General features: G+C 38.5%; 3 protein-coding genes across 3 annotated transcripts; 1 reads left to right on the top strand and 2 right to left on the bottom strand.

Moving 5' to 3' along the window:
- Positions 1-1,252: 1,252 nt before the first annotated feature.
- On the bottom strand, positions 1,253-7,413 carry tnfaip1 (TNF alpha induced protein 1). The gene is made up of 7 exons (XM_022770014.1): positions 7,202-7,413; positions 5,278-5,618; positions 4,668-4,837; positions 4,296-4,379; positions 3,402-3,454; positions 2,883-3,078; positions 1,253-1,926 (listed from the first exon to the last, which is right to left on the bottom strand). The coding sequence occupies exons 2-7, from the start codon at positions 5,507-5,509 to the stop codon at positions 1,696-1,698; spliced, it is 966 nt and encodes a 321-aa protein (XP_022625735.1). The 5' UTR covers positions 5,510-5,618; positions 7,202-7,413; the 3' UTR covers positions 1,253-1,695.
- Positions 7,414-8,769: 1,356 nt separating this feature from the next.
- Positions 8,770-12,435, top strand: ift20 (intraflagellar transport 20). The gene is made up of 5 exons (XM_022770017.1): positions 8,770-8,874; positions 10,133-10,271; positions 10,374-10,459; positions 10,639-10,742; positions 11,677-12,435. The coding sequence occupies exons 2-5, from the start codon at positions 10,145-10,147 to the stop codon at positions 11,756-11,758; spliced, it is 399 nt and encodes a 132-aa protein (XP_022625738.1). The 5' UTR covers positions 8,770-8,874; positions 10,133-10,144; the 3' UTR covers positions 11,759-12,435.
- Positions 12,436-13,239: 804 nt separating this feature from the next.
- On the bottom strand, positions 13,240-16,248 carry LOC111240049 (LYR motif-containing protein 9-like). The gene is made up of 4 exons (XM_022770018.1): positions 16,141-16,248; positions 15,354-15,510; positions 13,563-13,655; positions 13,240-13,480 (listed from the first exon to the last, which is right to left on the bottom strand). The coding sequence occupies exons 2-4, from the start codon at positions 15,477-15,479 to the stop codon at positions 13,463-13,465; spliced, it is 237 nt and encodes a 78-aa protein (XP_022625739.1). The 5' UTR covers positions 15,480-15,510; positions 16,141-16,248; the 3' UTR covers positions 13,240-13,462.
- Positions 16,249-18,755: the final 2,507 nt, after the last annotated feature.

The raw sequence follows: 18,755 nt of genomic DNA, 5'->3' as shown, positions 1-18,755 counted from the left end.
AAATAAAATAAAAAAATGGCTTCATTCACACACAGAGACTGCGGCTGATCAGAAAGATGATAAAAATAGTCCCCTCCCCTCTGAAGCACGTTGGTCATCCTCAGTGCTGATGCCAGGCTGGCCTGCTGCAAAATAAATGACGTCACAGCAACATGACACAGAATTACCTCCTCTGCTGGAGTCCCTTCTTTAAAGGAGCTACATGCTACAAGTTTTGCTATTGCTAAGGCGACCAGATTTTTGATCAATCAATCATTAAAATATCCAATGTTCTGATCTATGAAATAAAAAAGGGGGACAGCCATGTATTTAGACAATGGTACCTGTTGCACTGTAATAAACTTAGATTAAGGCTGACTGATAAAATGATGACTCCGTACCTTTGAAGTAGCTGTGAAGATCTACTGTCTATCTATTCTTCAATTGTTTTTATTCCTTTAATTCGTAAAATCAAAAGAATTAAGAGCATTTTTCATGTAAGGTTGTAAATATTGTTGCGTGGCGTCCATCAGTCAGGCGACTTCGGCTTTCGCTTTTGTAGACTTCAGTCTTTGAATTTGATGTTTGAACTGTTGCCCTCTGGCAGGACTTATAGATCTATATTTATATTATTTATATTAGTAGAAAAGGATCTGTCTTGTGTTTTTTTTTATGTTGCTTGTTTGTCTTTTTCCGATGCACCAATGAAGAGCATTGTCGTTGAATGGAGAGCTCACAGTGACAGTAAAGGCTTTCTTAGTCTAATTCTACTGACTTCTTTATTATTATTAAATGCAGTTTGTTTGATTGAACTGTAAACGATTCACCAGTGGCTCTGACAAAGCAGCAGCTCAGGCGTCACTGGTTCTCTGAGGCCAGCGTTTTCTTCTCCTGAAGTTCAAACTGTAGATTTTCTCAATATTCCTTCCTACAAGGGCTGAACAATTAATCAAAATCACAATATGGCAAAGTGAAATATCCAAATCAGCAGCTGCAACAGATCATGAATGAAGTGTTGTGGTGCTACAGAGATGCCCCGACCTATAAATCTTATTGTCCAGATGTAAAGGAACATGTTTGTTTGGTACAGACTAAACAAAAAACACATCATCATTTCTATATTTTTTCAGTGAAAATTACATAAAAAAATAATCACAATATGATTTTTGTTGCACATCGTTCAGCCCGACTTTCAACTAAAAACTGAGCAAAACACAAACAAAAGTTGAACAACAACAACTTTTATCTTCACAGCTGGAAAAAAGGCATCATGGTGAAACTGCATTAAAACTAAAACAGGTTCATCTTTGGCAAAACAAACTGTTGTAAATGCGTATATGAAAAATACAATCCATAAATATGAAACAGGCTCTCCTGCTGATTCAGAGTGTAAGTGCTATGATTGGAACAATATTTCATCTAAGAAATAGTGCATATTAGTGATTTTTCCTCCACTACGAATCTAAATGTCATTAAAAACATACACTTCTCTAGATATCTGAAGAAGCTGCTCTGATAATTATTCTTAAATTATGATGGACAGAGCAGACGACGCCACAACTGGAAGATGTAATTACATCAAGGTCATGATTTGGACTTCCTTCAGATAGTGGTGGCGACACTAGGATAAAAAAAATTCAAAATACAAATGTATGAGCATCAACAGACTCCATGTTTGAATGTTCATCATCAGTCCGGAGGTTTGGGGTTTCAGTCTCAGTGTCCCAGGGGCCGGTCGTCGTATGTGCTGTACCTCTTGACGTGGATTCGACGGACGCGCTCACGAAGCTCGGCTCCCCCCGGCCCCTCCTCCTCCTCGCTGTGAGAGCCGCAGCTGTTGTAGCTTCGACGCGTGGCCTCCAGCAGGGAGTTGTCAGGCAGCGGCATCGTCTCGTACAGCAAAGTGTTCAGGGTCTCCTCGTAGATCCGAGCTTCAGGAAACTCCACCTGAGACAGAAAGAAACAGGTACTGTGTCTGCAGTGTGAACAGACGGATTAAATATACAAGTTGAAATAATAAGTTCTGACCTGAAAATACACAAACAGTTGTAAGACCCATTTAAACTGACGTTCCACAATAATTGATAATAGTCTGTCTGTATGGAAATCGTTTTCATTACTTTGTTCATTTCTCTGTGGAGAATCTACCAAGAGTCAACCTCTGAGGCTGAAACATGAAGCATCAGCAGTGAAGAACCAGAAGCTGCAGTTCCTCTAACGACCACTAGAGTCTGGCTCCAACAGTGAGTCAGTCCCCATAGACTCCCATGTTAAAATGTCCAACTTTACAGCAGAAATAAACATGTTTACAGCCTGGTACAAAAACTGTTTTGGTCTCTAGAGCTAATTTCCTCCTTCATGACACCTGTTTATATAACTCACCTGTTTACATTTTATTAAGGACTACAGTTATGGAGGATTGAGGGCGTGGTCTCTTTGAGTGACAGGTGGGTGAGTGTATGTTTGTCACTAAAAGTCTCAGCTCCTCACACACCCCTCCTCTTTGACCATTTTTGGATTAGCTGGGAGTTAGGGGGTAGAGGCAGGTACTGCCAAGATGACGAAGGGGGAGCAGCTCACTCTGAGCTTCAGAAACCTGTGGGTGACGCTAATGGAATAAAGACTGAATTTTCATGCTTTAGTTGTAACTTTTAGAGGGTTTGTGTCAGTTTCAGGTTTAGTCAGAAATGATCTTTCCTCCTCCACTGCTCTGCTGTTTCTTAAGTCTTTGTTTCGTACATGTGTTCATCATGTATGTTATCCACATACATGTCAAAGAAATCTGATTCCAGCTGAATAAACCAAGTGTCATGAAGTCCTCCCTTCAATGAAATAGAGCCATACAAACAACATTTCTCCTGTTCCTTCTCAAAAACATTAAGTGTGACGTCCTGCTTCCTCACCTTGGTCTGTTTCTTCTCTGTGGCGTAGACGATGGAGGTGCAGCACACCTCGGCCAGTTTGCGGCCCTGACCGTAGAACGACCAGCAGCAGATCTCGTCTCCGATCACGTCCTTGATGAAGAGGACACGGCCGTTGAAGCTGAGAGACAGCCGGTCGAACAGCTCGATGTTCTTCAGCAGGTTGTCGTCTGAGTTACTGTGAACACAACAGCAAAGTGATGGAGACTCATCAACCACAAACAAGCAAACAAACACAGTGACCGGGGTCAATTATCTGTAATTAATAAGATAAAAGATAAGATAAACCTTTATTGATCCCACACCGGGGAAATTCACTTGTTACTGCAGCGTAGGAAAACGAGGTAGAAGAAAAAATAAGTATAACAATAGAATAAAGTAGAAAAATAAATCAACCATAAATAAGAAGGTATGTACATTATAAGTACTTGTGGTACTTGTACTGGTACAAGTACTGGTAATGATGGAAGCAGAGGGACCTCTGGAGGACGACTTTCTCACCTGGTGTAGGAGTACTTGTTATTGCTTCTGTTGTACACCAGCTTCACCACAGGCTAACAGAGAAACAAGACATTAAATATCAGGATTTCACTTCTTTGATTTCTAAATGTGGAGAATATGAATGAACTTGAAGCAGCTATGTCCCAGTTCAGAGGCTGCATTTGAAGACCAAATGCGTGACAGCGGTGCGACTAAGCTGTCACATTTCAAATGCATCCTCCGAGATATCGTGTCCACGAGAACGAGACGGATGGACAACATGAAAACAATATGGCTGCTGCTCTGACTGTCGCTGGCGGGGATAATTAAAAAGGTAAATGTTGTCAAGGTTGCTAGGCAACGGGAGCCTGCAACAGTAAGTGCGGGCACAGCTGGTGACGAAAAGCGAAAATCCTCCGTAGACCAGACCGTCTCGTTTCGGTTCGGCCTTCGCGGTCTACGAAGGGCCACACCCCTGAACTGGGACACAGCTGATGACAAGAAAAAGTTTTACAGTTTTCAGACCCCTTCACTGTCCAAACTATATTGTGCTGTAGATTTAATTATAATTTTTGATGAACAATTTAAAATTAAATCTACGACACAATAAAGTGTGTGAGCAGTGAAGGGGTGTGAATCCTTTCTGAAGCCACCGTGAGTGCATTCATTTATTCATTCATTCATTCATTCATTAATAGGAAGAAAATAACCAAATCTTATGTTTATCTTGGAAGAGCTGCTAAATGAAATGAACAGTTATTTTATCTTTTAATTATCAAGAACAAATTCCTAGAAAAGACGAATCACTGTTGGATCCTGATTTTTCACACTGGAGCTGCTGTTCAAAAGTTCAAAAACAATTTGTACAATATTTTCAGATTCTTCATAATGATCCAGCTCCAGCTCAGTGTTTACCTTGGTGGAAGACTGGATGAGCCTCTCTTCTTCCTTACTGGAGGTGACCACAGGTATAACACACAGGGGCTGCTCTTTATTGCCCTGTCAATCAGAATCACATACAATGGGAGTTAAAAGCATCATAGGTAGTTAGAATGTGGTTCAGACTAGCTATAACATTTTAAAGTGGGTAAAAGTCACATTGAGATGAGACTATAAACACATTTGAACCATTATTCTGGTTCAGGACATTACTTCAGTGGACAATGACACAGCAACAAATAAACACACAAATAAGAAATGTCCAACACTTCAACTAACAACATAAATTCAAATTAATGTCCAGAAACGGTTTCGTACTACATTCGTACTACATTGCCGGTGACTGACCTGCAGGCTGTTCTGACAAAGCTCCACCAGGCCATGGAGGAGGTAATACTTCGCCTCAGCCAGCAGCTCCAGGACAGCTTGACGGCCTTTGGGTAAGGCGACTGTGCCGTCACGCAGGTAGCACAGGATTGTGCCGAAGTGTTTCCCACTGCGATCAATCAGGATCCAACCTGAACAGACACAAAACACCATGTTAAGAATATGAACATCTGTTTCCTGTAAGACACTGGTGCACAGTCCCTGTGTCAGCAAACCCAGAGTCTTTGACAGGCCATGACATAATGAGCATTTTCAGTAAAATGATCTGATTCATTCTAGACCAGTTGTGATCATATGTGAACATCAGTGTCCGAGTTATTTTTTACTATTTAATCTGCAATATCATCTTGAGTAAAGTGTCAAAGGCGAATAGGAGGTTCCTTGGAAAAAAAAGTTATAAGACTTTTTTCTGTACTATAGAATGTATCACTTTAAATCTTGCTATTTTAAATATAAATTTGAATTTGATGTGAATGTCTTTGTCTTTTACCCTAAAACAAAAAAATGGCAATGCTACTGTCAGTAATAATGTTGACAGTCATCTTGTGTCTGTAGTTCAGAGATGGTTTACCTTCTTTATCAGTGAACACTTCCTTCTGTCCGCTGAACATGGCCTTCAGCAAGGAGTTCTGCCTGGTCAGTATTTGCAGCGTGCTGTAAAACAGGGTCCCGCCAACATTAAGCCGGACATACTTGTTGCCCAGGCCGACCGCTCCTCGATAACTGCAGGTCTTGGTCTTGGGACAGGCCAGAGGAGGGGCTGGGGAGGTGTGATGCTGGGGCAGGCAGCTGTCTCCAGACATGACCTTTTGGAGGTAGATGACCACCCTGCAGACGGAGGTCCGAAGGTCCCCCGCCGTGGTGACAGCTACTGATGAGGCTGCCACAACCTCTCACTGCTACAGATCATTCCTGAAAAAATAAAACAAAACACACAGAGCCCTGAGCTGAAGCTGAAAATCCACTATGGAGCTACACAGGAGAGGTCAGTAAGAATGTTTAACTGGTGAAGCAGGACGCCCAGTGGCTGAAGACATGAATCACAACACAGAGTGGAAACTATCTACCCTACTGTTATCTTTTCTTCAGTTTCCCTTAACATCAAATTAAATGTGGATGGGCAGGAAACTGAAAGGGTAGTGAGGAGGTAAATATAAATCAGTAAAAGGAGAATTTATGACTAAATAAGTTTACCGATCTCCAAAATCAGAAAACTTAATTGATCCCCAGGGGGAAATTAGGTTGAGTTACAGTTGCTCCTCAGTAAAGACAAGACAATATGAAGTAGGTCATAAAAGATAAAAATAAATATATACATATACATACATATGTACACACAAGATAAATATATACATAAACAGAAAAAATGTAAAGAAATATGTAAGGATATGAGTTTAAATATAAATATAAATATATAAATACATAAAAAAGATATACTCATACTATAATATAGAAAATAGGGGAAAAAAAGAAATATGTAAGGATATGAGTTGTACAATTGCACTTTTCAAATTACACTTGCACATGTCAAATACTTATACGTAAATAAATAAATTATGAGGTAACGTCTGGTGATCTTGACATTAACTAAAATTAGCAGCTGATTTCCAACCTCTACTAGATTCTGGTAGTAATCCCAACCAAGATATAGGCCAAATTTGTGAAGTGTGACAGCATTAAAACCTTAAATGATCTCATTATCTCAGGTACAGCAATGCTAGCTAATAAACACTGGCGTTACAACATTACATAGCTGCCTGTCGGTTGGTTAAAGTATCTGGTTAGCTTGTGTTCAACGTTAAACTACACACTTTGTCCCAACAGAGTATTTACAGAGAGAGATCTGTCATGGCTGCGTGAGCAACAGCGTTAGCTAACCTCACACAACCAATAGCATGTGAATTTCATATTTCTTGGCAACGGCTAACTTAGTTAATTAACTTGTACCAAGTCAACAGCTAGCTGTGGGTTAGCTCGGATATCCTGCTCGGTCGTATACACACTTAACTACCTTCAAAAACTTGTCCTTTTAAATATTTTCTTGTTTGTTGGCAAAAATCTATCTTTGTACGAGACTATTTTACTAACGACAATATAGTTATAGTGTTCTGGTCAATTCGTCTTGTCAATAATCCACCTCTCAATGCTTCTTTGGGACAAGATATCACCGTTAAGCTACATTCGTTTGTGAAACGGCTTCTTCCTACGTAGGTGGGTTTAGCTAATGTTAGCTAATGTTGAGTAGAGCAGCCAAACTTTTAATACGATAAAACTAGACAAAGTAGCCACTACTATAAGTTGAAAATGTGGTAAAACTCGAAGTTCGGTTTTCACTTAATACATATGGGGTTAGTTATAAGCTAGAATAAGATTTAGAAAAGGCAAAGTTCTCCAAATGTGTTGCCAGATTTTTCAATGGAGCGCCTGACGTTACCATCCTGTGGTGAACAACACAAACCGTGGGCATCACTTTACCAACTGTGACGTTCACCTACCGGCCTCTCCGCGCTGTCTTCACCTGTTGACAGGAAACCGCACATCGTGTGACGGATTCACCTCTCCTTTATCGTTTATCACCAACCGTCACAAGATGAGAAATATAACAAAAATGTATCAAAAAATTAAACTCTCTCCTTCTGATTCTTCTACTTCTTCTTTTTATTTGATTTGTCGATTGGCAACCAGCTGTCACGCGCTTTACCGCCACCTACTGGACGGGAATGTGGAACATTATATTACCTGGAAAAAATAAAAACATTTTATGATCAAACCGGTGTTTTTGAGATACTTCATTAGATTACTGAACATTCCCCCGATGCATCTCCAAGTAGGTTCCCAACAGTTAATGTCAGATTATTTTAGCCTACTCTCTTCTTGTTCTTGTTCTTCTTCCCGGATCCAAACCAGCTTTAGAGGTGCATACTACCGCCACCTACTGTGTCAGAGTGTACACAATCACCTGAATACTAAAGAAAAAAAAAGAAATAAACAAATAATAATAACATTAATAGAGATAAAGATATTTACACCCTATTTCCTAATCCTGTATGTATTATATAACCACCCCTCTCTCCTCCTTCTTCTTCTAATAAGTTCAGGTCAGGCTGCACTTTTGGAAGCATACTGCTGCCCCCTACAGTCAGTAACGCACATTGCCAGCTGTTTCCACCCCTGACCTGTCAGGTCAGCTATTTTCAGTGCCCACCATAAACTGGAGGTATGGCATATTCATGTCGGTCACATTCACTTTTAATTTTGACAGTTGGTCAAAAGATGTTGGCGTATGAATGAAAAAAATCATCTCTGGCCATAGTCAGCTTGTCATTCGATCATTTGTAAACCAGAACTGGATTAAGTGCATGTAAAATTTACCTTGTGACGCCTTCTGGCCTCTTAAATCTGGAAACTGGTGTAAAAAACAAAAAACAAACTTGGAAAACCTGAAAACCCCCCCCCCCCCGTTTTTTAAATTAAATTCACAAAATCAATGTACAAGACAAGATAGGGAATGAATTTACAGAAAAGAATAACATTCAACAAACGATGGTGGAAATGATAATAGGCTATAGTACAGTCAAATCTCTTAACTGGTTTATATGGAAGCCATTTTCCCCAGATGATGAAACGAAAATCGACCCGCAGTATATCAAAATTAGGCAATATGAAGAGTCTTAGTCTTATTGTGTCATAATTATGATTTAATATCTCAAAATACAACTTTTTCCGTTTTAATTTCAATGTAAAAGCCCCTCTTTCCGCTTTAATTTCAAAGTAAAAGCCCATCAACCTTAAGTAATAGCAATCTGTTGAGGATTGGGCGAATGAAAGTACAACACATTTAATGTCACGTTTGCTTAATGCCTAACCTGAACCCTTAACCCCTAAACCTGAACCTAAATCTGGACCTAAACCCGATTCTGACCTGAAGCCTAAAACCAACCTTCAGACTGCCTTTGTTGTGAGGACCGACCAAAAAGTTATGTAAACACTCTTTAAGGTCTGTAAGTCATAAAGATAAGAGTACACGCACGCACGCACGCATGCACACGCACGCACGGCGTCTGGTTTCCTTGGGGAGGAGCAAGCGGCTCCGTCTAGTGTAGTTGCTTTGCCACATATACACTCATCACAGGAACAGCAGCGTTGACGGTTGGAGCAGTTTAAACAGGTAAAATACAGTTTTCTGTCCTGACTGCAGCTACATACGGTTTAATGTTACTGTCTCAGGAGCGTAATTAGCTTTAACCAGGGAGGTGGTGTGTTTTTAAAACGTACAGCTAGCTTCAGAGCAGGCTAACGAAATGTAGCTAACTAGCTGAGTTATTTTAACTATTTTAGGCAAGAAAGCTAAAGCTATCACAAACACGGTGAGGTGAGGCCATATTAGGGGAAAATATTTAACTATGAGCCCAATTATTTAATACTGTGTCCACTGTTGTAGATTAACCGTATAATTAATTTTATGAAGTTACCGTTAAATCCTGTTAACTCATTTACACACGATCAAAGGCTAACGCTAATGCTAATAGCAGCGACATCATTTACATTCGGAGTTGCAGCTGTAGGTTTCAGCGTTTTACACAAAAAGGTGCAGTGAATAAATAAAGTTTCATCATTCAAAACGAGGTGCCGGCTGCTGCTGCTGCCGCCATATGCTGCTCTCTCGCCGAAGGACACTGCTCATTGTTTATTATACACCAATAACCGTGTCCAATGGTAACGATACTGAGATGATGGTGTGTGTCACACCATCACTGTAGCTGGATAACGAGAAACTCGTCAGCATAAGATCCGTTATCAAGCCATAAACCCTGTTGATACCCTGTTGTTGTAATGTGTGACATAAATGTCCCAATATCCACAGTAATGTTTCCATGTGTGTCACAAATAAGTGGATATATTTTTATCGCATTATAAAATATCCATAGTAAATTTTACATACATTAAAAATATCTCCTTTTTTAATATGGTATAACATGGTGTGAGCTTATATGTTAATAATACATATATAATTAATATATTGAAGGTTTTTAAAATTCTATATGCTTATATATATTTCTTGTTAATTTCTCATTAATTTTAAACATATCTATCTTCATATTCTGGGTGGTCTTTGGACTCTACTGCCATAATATGTAACATACATATTTGTATGAGCTAGATATATATGTCAATGTATATGAAATAGTTCCAATTTATAATCGTTTCCTATACAATTTTTCACGTATAGGTACATATAAAATAAAAATGTAAATTAAATATATGTACATATACTATATTCACATATGGGTTGTCCAACTTACATTTCTCACTGTCTGCAACATTTATCTTCCACTGCAAGGCCTGAATTGAATTTAAATTTAAAATCTCTACTTGTCTCTGTTGTTCGTTTCTTCATCCTTCATGTTTTGTCTCCTCTGTGACAGGGGCCTGTGGCCATGGCTAAAGACCCGCTAGCAGAGGCAGGCTTTTATTTTGATGAACTCAACAAGCTCAGGGTCCTGGAGCCTGATGTCAGCCAGAAGACCTCAGAGCTTAAGGAGGAGTGTAAAGAATTTGTGGACAGTAAGCACTGAAGATCTTGTCAGGTCCATTTGGTCATGACTGTTTCCCCCCTCCAATATCAACAGGTGGTACAGGTGTATGAATTAGTGTTGTCTCTTACAGAAATTGGCCAGTTCCAGAAGATAGTCGGAGGTCTTATTGAGCTGGTTGATGAACTGGCAAAAGAAGCGGAGACAGAAAAGATGAAGGTAAGCGTCAACATTTAAAGCTGCTTTTCATTGGGTGTTGCTGAAGTTGACGTCCTTACATGCCTGAGCTTTGAAGCACCTGGTGTGGTTGAACTCTTACTCACCTAACCTTAGTTATTTTCAGGTATACTGTACAGTGTAAGACTCCATTTGCTCAACCCCCCGTTCTTCTCCTTTAGGCGATAGGAGCCAGAAACCTGCTGAAGTCAGTGGCGAAACAGAGGGAGGCGCAGCAGCAGCAGCTTCAGGCGCTCATCGCAGAGAAGAAGATGCAACTTGAGAGGTAAACTCCACAACAACCAACCAGAACAGGTCAATCTGTTTTCAGGTTGTTTGTCAGAAGTGTAGTTGGCTCCTTTAAATGAGCAGTCATTCAAAAAAAACCAAAGAATAAACATCTACACAGGATTATAACTCGACGTGATGGTTTCTACCGTCACATTAACCAGTCTGCTGCTGGTTGTTTTAACACCTCGAAGCCACTGAGAGCGCATGAAACTAGTTAGTGAGCGAGAAGAGAAGTTGAAGTAGAAGTAGTTAGCTAAAAGTGACAATTAAATGATTTAATTAGTAATATAGAGATAAAATGTTTAGCTAAAAGTATCCGATAAAAAATTGAGCGTTTTAATTAAAAAATGACAGATTAACAGTTTAAATAATTAGCTAAACACAGTAACTAATGTTATAAACTAATAATAACTTAATGTATAACCAGTTTAAATAACAGTGTATAAAATCAGTTTAAATGAATTAAAAACTGAGATAAGTCACGACATGTTATGGTTTTAATGTTAAAGTAGATGCTTATTTTAGAAACAGCAATCGACCCCATGTCCTTACATATTTCTATTATCATTTACATATGATAGTAAAAGAGCACATTTTTATATTTTATCTTTATAATATTACTTCATATTCTCTATTCTTTGCCCTTTCATTTCCATTCTTGAGGGAGCAACTGTAACTTCATTTCTCCCTGGGGATCAATAGTTTTCTGATACGGATTAAAGAAGTTAAAATTGAGCTCATGTCGTGACATCACCTGGCGACTATTGTGACTTTTTAAATGGCCAATTATTGTCCATGGAAAAACAATTGTTGCTGATTGTATCATAACTTCTCCTGTGCATATTATTTGTAATTGGTTTCATGTGAGTGATGATTTTTCTTTACTGCGTTAATCCATTTACACTCAGTTTCCCGTTTTCTCGTCTCAGGTATCGCATCGAGTACGAAGCGCTGTCCAAAGTGGAGTCTGAGCAGAACGAGTTCATCGACCAGTTCATCCTGCAGAAGTGAGGATGTGACCATGTGACCTGTGCCGTCACGTTTCCAGAGTGCCTGTCCTGTTTTCTCTGGGTGATTCCCAGCCCAGAGGATTACTCTGCTGCACCCTCTTTTTCTGAAGCAATCCTGAAGCTCCACCTTCTCTTTCCACCTTCCTCCTGCTTGAGTGTGTAAAGAAACATCCAGCTGCTGACAGCTGGATTTACAGTGATGTAAGCTTGAATATACCTGGAGCATTAAGTTTTGTTCACACCAAATATCTCAACATCTCAGACCAACAGTAAAGAAGACGGAGCTATTTATACAAAGGAACATTATTTATACTATTTATACTGAAGAATGACTGTATATCTAGTTTTATTACTTTTTGTATCAATTGAAATACTGCATGTGCATGAATTTGTAAATACATTTTGGTTTTAAATGATTGAAAAATGAATATCCTGATTTGATCATTTGTTACTTTTGCTGTTATTCTTTTGGTACAACCAGTCAGTGAGCACAACACATGAGGAACAGTCTCCTCCTTCTGTCTGTATCATTGTCTTTCATGCATTAATTAGACAAATTATTGTTATACTTGAATAAATACTGTAAATTGCACAAGAAAAAGCATCATGTTTTTCTGTAACGATGCTGCACATTTTAACATCGTGCTATTATGTACTGTTTTAATAAAAATGACTTTATCTAAAGAAGTTAACACTGTTCAGTGGTTGACATGCTCTAAAACTAAATGAGTCAGAGCAGCAGTTATTGATATGTCTACAGTAATGATAATAAGCTTTATTTGTGAAGCACTTTTCTTAAAGTTACAAAGTGCTTAACAAAAAGATAAAAACAAGAATAAAACAATTATAGAAAAATAAATAAATTGAAATTCACAGAGATGAAGATTTAAAATAAATAAATAAAAAGAATAAAGGACTAAAAAGCAGTTACAGATCGAGTGAAATCTGAATTCAGCAGGTCGTTACTGAGTCGTGGGCTCAGACAGCCTTTAGTCACAGGTCACTATCAGCTGATCCAAGATGGTGCCCAGGCTCATATGTAGTTAGTAAATCCCTGATATAAAAAGGGGCCTGGCTTTGTAAACCTTAAAAAGGTTAACAATAAGATTTTAAAATCAATATGAAACAAACAGGAAGCCAGAGTTAGTGTTAAATGCCCATAAGCCCGAGTAACCCTGTGCAGACGTCATTACAGGAATCCAGCCGTGAGAGAATAAAGACATTAAATCAAGTGAAGTTGGTAGAAGCAGGACTGTGGAAGCCAAACTGATGGTTCAACATTATTTCCTTCAACTGCTTCAGACTCTGAAACTGGCTGGACACAGACTTGTCAGGTGATTTCTTCTCTCTCTGCACCTGAATCGATTCTATCACGTAAAAATGGCGCCATTTAAATCAGATTTAGGAAAACGTTGGTATCAGCTCCTGTCTTTGGGGCAACCTCAAAAACTGCCTTCCCATAATGCAACAACACAACTGAGCTATAGTTATTGATAATTACTTTATTTAAAAACACTAGATACAGTAGATAATCACATTTCAGTCTAAACAGTATTTACACTTTAATATTTGAGTGAATTGAGCAGTGGCTTTATACTTGTTACTTCACCCACATTGTGTCGAGAACAGACAGTAACAGCAGAGAAGCTGGAGACAGTGTGTCCACGGCTGTGAGCCATGTCAGGCGCCTCCTTTCTTATGCACCTCACTTCTTCTTGGTATACTGTAAATCAAGGACAATTAAAAGGTGCAGTGTATTTATCTGTGTATTAACATAATATTTTAAAAAAGGCCTTCATCCTTACTTTGTCTAGAATCCAGTCAGCATCTGTTATTGCTCTTTGGACGATCATTCGTATCCTCTCTGGGTCGTCTTCATCCGAGTGACTGTTGTAACCCTGGAAACACAAAGTAAAGCATCAGAGGGGTGTTTGATGAAGCCAGGATTACTGTGAAAAGCTTGGTTTGAATGAGCCAAATAAAATAAAACAAACCCTGGTTTATAAAGTTATCTCAGAAAATTTATCAGCAACTATCAAACCTTCTCTGGGTCCAGCTTTTCATTCATTCTCCATAAGAAAACTGAAAGATTTTGAAGTTTTGGACTCTGAGGCACCACCAGAATACTTGATAATGAAAATAATCCTTAGTTTCAGCCATAATTCTGATTTATTACAACTCTGGATTTTCAAAGATTTGCTTAACAGTGATAATAACATCACACTCAAAGTCAGTCGCAGTTGTCAGTTGGGAATGCAGCAGCAGAGAACTGAGGAGAACGGATTGTAAACACACATTACAGTTTAAAGACCAATTTCCTGGTTGAACTTTGACCTGCTGCTGTTGCTGTCGTTCTGTGCGCGCAGCAGATGTGCAGATCTCAGCAATTAATTAATAAAGTACAATGACGACGGGCTACAAAGCAGAACTACACAAATTCAACCCAAGTTTTTATACGTGCAAATTTTCAAAGTGGATACTTGAGGATACTACGAAGTCTCTTTAAAGCACTGCTGTGTTTGTGGCAGAGCAACTGTCTGGTGGAGCAGGACATGTAATTACATACTGAACATTAAACTACTAACTAAGCAGATGCCAGCAGCCACTGCTCTATTGTCCTGGTCAGTGGCAATGGTAGAAATACTGTCAAGTCCATAATACATGTCTTGGTGTGGGCAGAAACTGCAAACTGCACAGAGACGCCTCGTCAGATTCAAACCAAGAATCTTTTTTGCTTTGAAGTGACAATATTACCCACAGACCCATCGGGCTGCAGGACTGATTTTAACACATTAGACGGTTTGAGATCAAACTACTCTACAGCTGAAGATATATCCAGCATCCCTTTGCATCAGCTCATTGTCCACAAACTGTCCTTCTCAATGGGAGGCTCAGAAACTATCACTTGAAAATATACATGTAGAAATACAGAGTATATTGTATGAAGGTTTAGAAATTGCTAAACTGTTCCTGATGAATTCTTGGGTTTCACAGCAGCTCAGTTTAACAATCTAGACTAGTGCAGGGGGCTGTTACTTAACTTGATCCAAGAGGTTAGTTGGTGTAAAAGTGCAGGAAGTTTTAAATAACAATATATTTTTCTGGGGAGGACCCTCTGACCCCCCCCCACCAATCATGTATCCTTCCAGACATTTTAAAACATAACCTGGCATCCATCTAAATGCATTCCTTCACAACAGAACAGTGACTCTGATAACCATGTACCAAATTACATCTATGATGATGTAAAACACTTAAAGTTATGACCACACTTCTGTCCAAGTGGGATGGGGCTCTTAAAAAAGACAAAGGCTACCCCTCCTCAGAAATCTCAAATTAACCCCCGTGTCCAACCATAGTTTATTACAGTACAACGGTTACTGTGGTCAAAATACATAAAATCAGGACTGTCCCTCTTTCTATTTCAGATAAAAACACTGGATATTTTAATGATTTATTGGCCGCTGAACTGGAAATGTCTCTGGTTTTCATTTCAGAAACCTTTTTTTAACGCAAAGTTTTTACATAATATAATGTCCAAGATCAGTTGAGAAACATTTCACCTATTAGTAAATCACTGCATATGCAGATCTCACCTGTCGTATGGCGTGTCGATAGTGTTGCTGCATTGCTGTGGACGGTAACTGCCTGCAGCATCTGAGGAGATATCGATAGAGCTGCACTGGTGTCTGGATCAACTCGGCTCCAGCTAAAGGTGGCATCCCCTCCTCCTTTGGGGTCAACTGACAACTACTGTTAATGAAAATATTCAAGTTAGTGTATGTATTAACCCTAAAAATATGAATTCAGTAAGATGCAATAGCTTTGAATTTACATTTACATACAAAGCAAGTGAAGAGATCCTTTTATGGGTGTTACAGATGCAAGTCACAGTCAATTCAGACAAACATTAACATTCAACTTTTAGTTAACACTTTAATAACATAATGGCTTTAACAGTGCTGAGCTAATCATATAGAAATGTTCCAGTGAACCTACAACAAACATGCAGTTTGTAACTGTCAAGTTTCCATTAGTCACCAAACCACCAAATTACGTTTTCTAAAACTGTTTCACATGCTGCTGCGTTTCCTTACTTTATTCAGTGACCTATGCTAGTCTTCATTAGCAATATATGCTTTCAGTAGCTACCTGTGCTCTCATTAGATACTTAGGCTTTAATTAGCTACCTGTGCTATCATTAGCCTCTAGCTTCCATTAGCTAGTTATACTTTCAGTAGCCACATGTGTTTTCATAAAGTGGCCAGACACAGCTGGCCTGGAGGTAAATCCTGCGTTATTAAATGAAGCTAGCAGCTAACAGTTGTAGCTTCTACATCGCAGTAGTTAAATTACTACAAAGGAACGGTAAGTTTTCCTTACTGTAGCTGTGAGCAGCAGTGACGGCCGTCAGTGGGTCCCCGACATCCTTATAACCTCCTGGGAGTCACATTATCTATCTCCACTGTAAACGGATGTGTTCTCTTCGTCAGCGTCGTCCGCTTCTTCTTCTTCTTCTTCTTCGTTTTAATAGCGACTTACAACCAAAAGGATCATTATCGCCACCTAGTGTTGCTTTATAGAGTCCGTATATTCTTGTTTTCAGTCCAGTGTCGTAGGTAAGTGAAGATGTGTTTAAAAAACAATCATTCCCAGATTTGTTTTGCAAAGATTGTTTTAAGATATATGCGTTTAATCCTTTTATATACAGTCTATGGTTTAATTCATAGACAGTTAACCTCTATGAAGGACAAAAAATGATAAAAGTATAAATAAATACATGCAAAAATAAAAGCAAAATATTGGTAATAACAAATACAATTTCTGTAGTTTTTCATTTTTTTATTTATGAATGTCTACATTTATTTTTTACCATATTTCTATATTTATTCATGCATTTCAAGATTTATTTATTTCTGTATTTCTACATTTATTTATTTCTAAGTCTGTAAGTTAATTGAGGTCCTTCCTCATTCTAAAGCCGGTTCGGTTAAAGAGGTGTGATCAGTTGGATGGATCTGCTACTACTGCCTTCACTGGTACACAGAAGCTTTGCCTTTCCAGTGTTGCCATCTTAGTGACTCTGACACTAGATTGAGCGATTTTTCAGACTTTTTAGTGATGTCAAAGTTTCTGATGTCAAAGTCACTAAGATGGAGACACTGGAAAGGCAAAGCTACCTTGTACCAGTGAAGACAGTAGTAGCAGATCCATCCAATCGAACCAGTCCAGCTTTAGATTGAGGAAGGACCGCCTACCTAATTAGCATACAGACTGAGAAATAAATAAATAAATATAGCAATAAATAAATGAATACATAAATAAATGAACAAATAAATGAGGAAATAAGTAAATGCATACATAAATAAATCATGAAATGCATGAACAAATAAATACATGTAAAAATACAGAAAATGTTAAGCATTTATTTATATATTTATTTATATGTCATAATTTTTCATCCTTTATTTAACATGTGGCGGAATGAAGAAGCACATTTCACAAATATTGGACCTTTAAATAGTAAACATAAGTACAGTATTTTTCAACTTGTACTACACCACATATCAAGGAATATATTGTATGTATTACTCAACTACATTCATTTGACATCTGTAGTTACTACTTACTTTGCAGATTAATAGTTTACACACAGTGTGGTTACGTACAGTAGCTCAAGCAGCTACAACATTAAAATCAAGGCCAGAACCAGGATAATCAGTCCCCTAACTAACCCTCCATCTCAACCCACAACCAGGAACTATTATAATGTTACATTTTACTGCTTTTATTAATATAGTTAGCTGTTCAGTTATATTTTATATAAATTGTATTTTCCACTATGAAGGTCTAGATACTGTGTCAAAGCATTTTCCACACTACCAGGAATAAAATTCTGGTGGAGAAATACTGAATCAAATATTTGTTGATTCATGTTGAAAAGTAAAGTTTAAATATAATGTCTAAAAATATTAGAATATTCCAACAAAATATTGAATAGTTTTTTCACTATGGACTCCTCCTAGTTACTAAAATCCCCAAAGGCCATGACCTAATTCTCTTCAATGCTATTTACAGCTTGATGATTAAAATGCTGCTTACGTGATAACTGATTAATTAGGTGTAAGTGGAGGAATCCCTGTCTAAATAGAGGAGAGATTAAATAAACTTGTATATCGGCATCAGTTCTGTCAGTAATGAAGAAACAAGCTGTAATTAGTTGAACAGAACTAATTAAAACTGAAATAAACACAAAAACGTGAAAATTTCACTTCCAACAAAGAAGATAAATATAAAATAACAGTATTAAACACAACGATCAAAGCGATGCTCGTATGAACAAGCTCTTCTCCAGTGACTATGAACAACCCCCCCAATCAGCTCGCCAAACTCCATGCCACCACGCAGGCAAAATCAAAGAGACACGCCCCCAAAATAACCAATTTCTAAGAGCTAAATTAAATTAATAGAGAACTAGCTTTCAGATGATCACCAGAACACTATCACTTAATGTATCTTGGTAAGCGTTGCAGTGACCGTGGTGATTCATATTGACACAGTATAACAGCAACATTGACATAAAATTTGACACCTTACTTTGTTGTCAGTGGTCTGTTTGATGGTGAATATGTCACACAGAGCGTGTAAAATAGAAATTTTAGCAGCAATTTTAGCCACAGCGCATGTGAGACAGAGACATTTTGCTGCCAGGAAGGTGTTACTACGTAACTCTCATTTTGAAAACTTCATGTCTTTTCTTCTCTTGCCAGCACTCATAATTGGCTTCTCCAACTGCTAGTTCAGCTGCAGCCATCCGCGCGCTTGTGCTCGTAGATGAGTCAATGAGCGGTGGTCGACTCGCGTGTAATTATCAGGGAGGCAGCAGATCCATAGACGGACTTGCATAGTCATGGTGGAGCAGTTTATGAAGGGGTGCCTTCCCTACTGACATCTCCTATTAAAACCACCTTCTATATTCATCGCTCGCTGATGGCAAC

This window comes from Seriola dumerili, unplaced genomic scaffold (assembly GCF_002260705.1).
Source record: "Seriola dumerili isolate Sdu_G_001 unplaced genomic scaffold, Sdu_1.0 BDQW01009052.1, whole genome shotgun sequence".
NCBI classification, from domain to species: Eukaryota; Metazoa; Chordata; class Actinopteri; order Carangiformes; family Carangidae; genus Seriola; species Seriola dumerili.
Note: the sequence above shows the minus strand (reverse complement) of the source record. Positions and strands in the feature narration are given on the sequence as shown.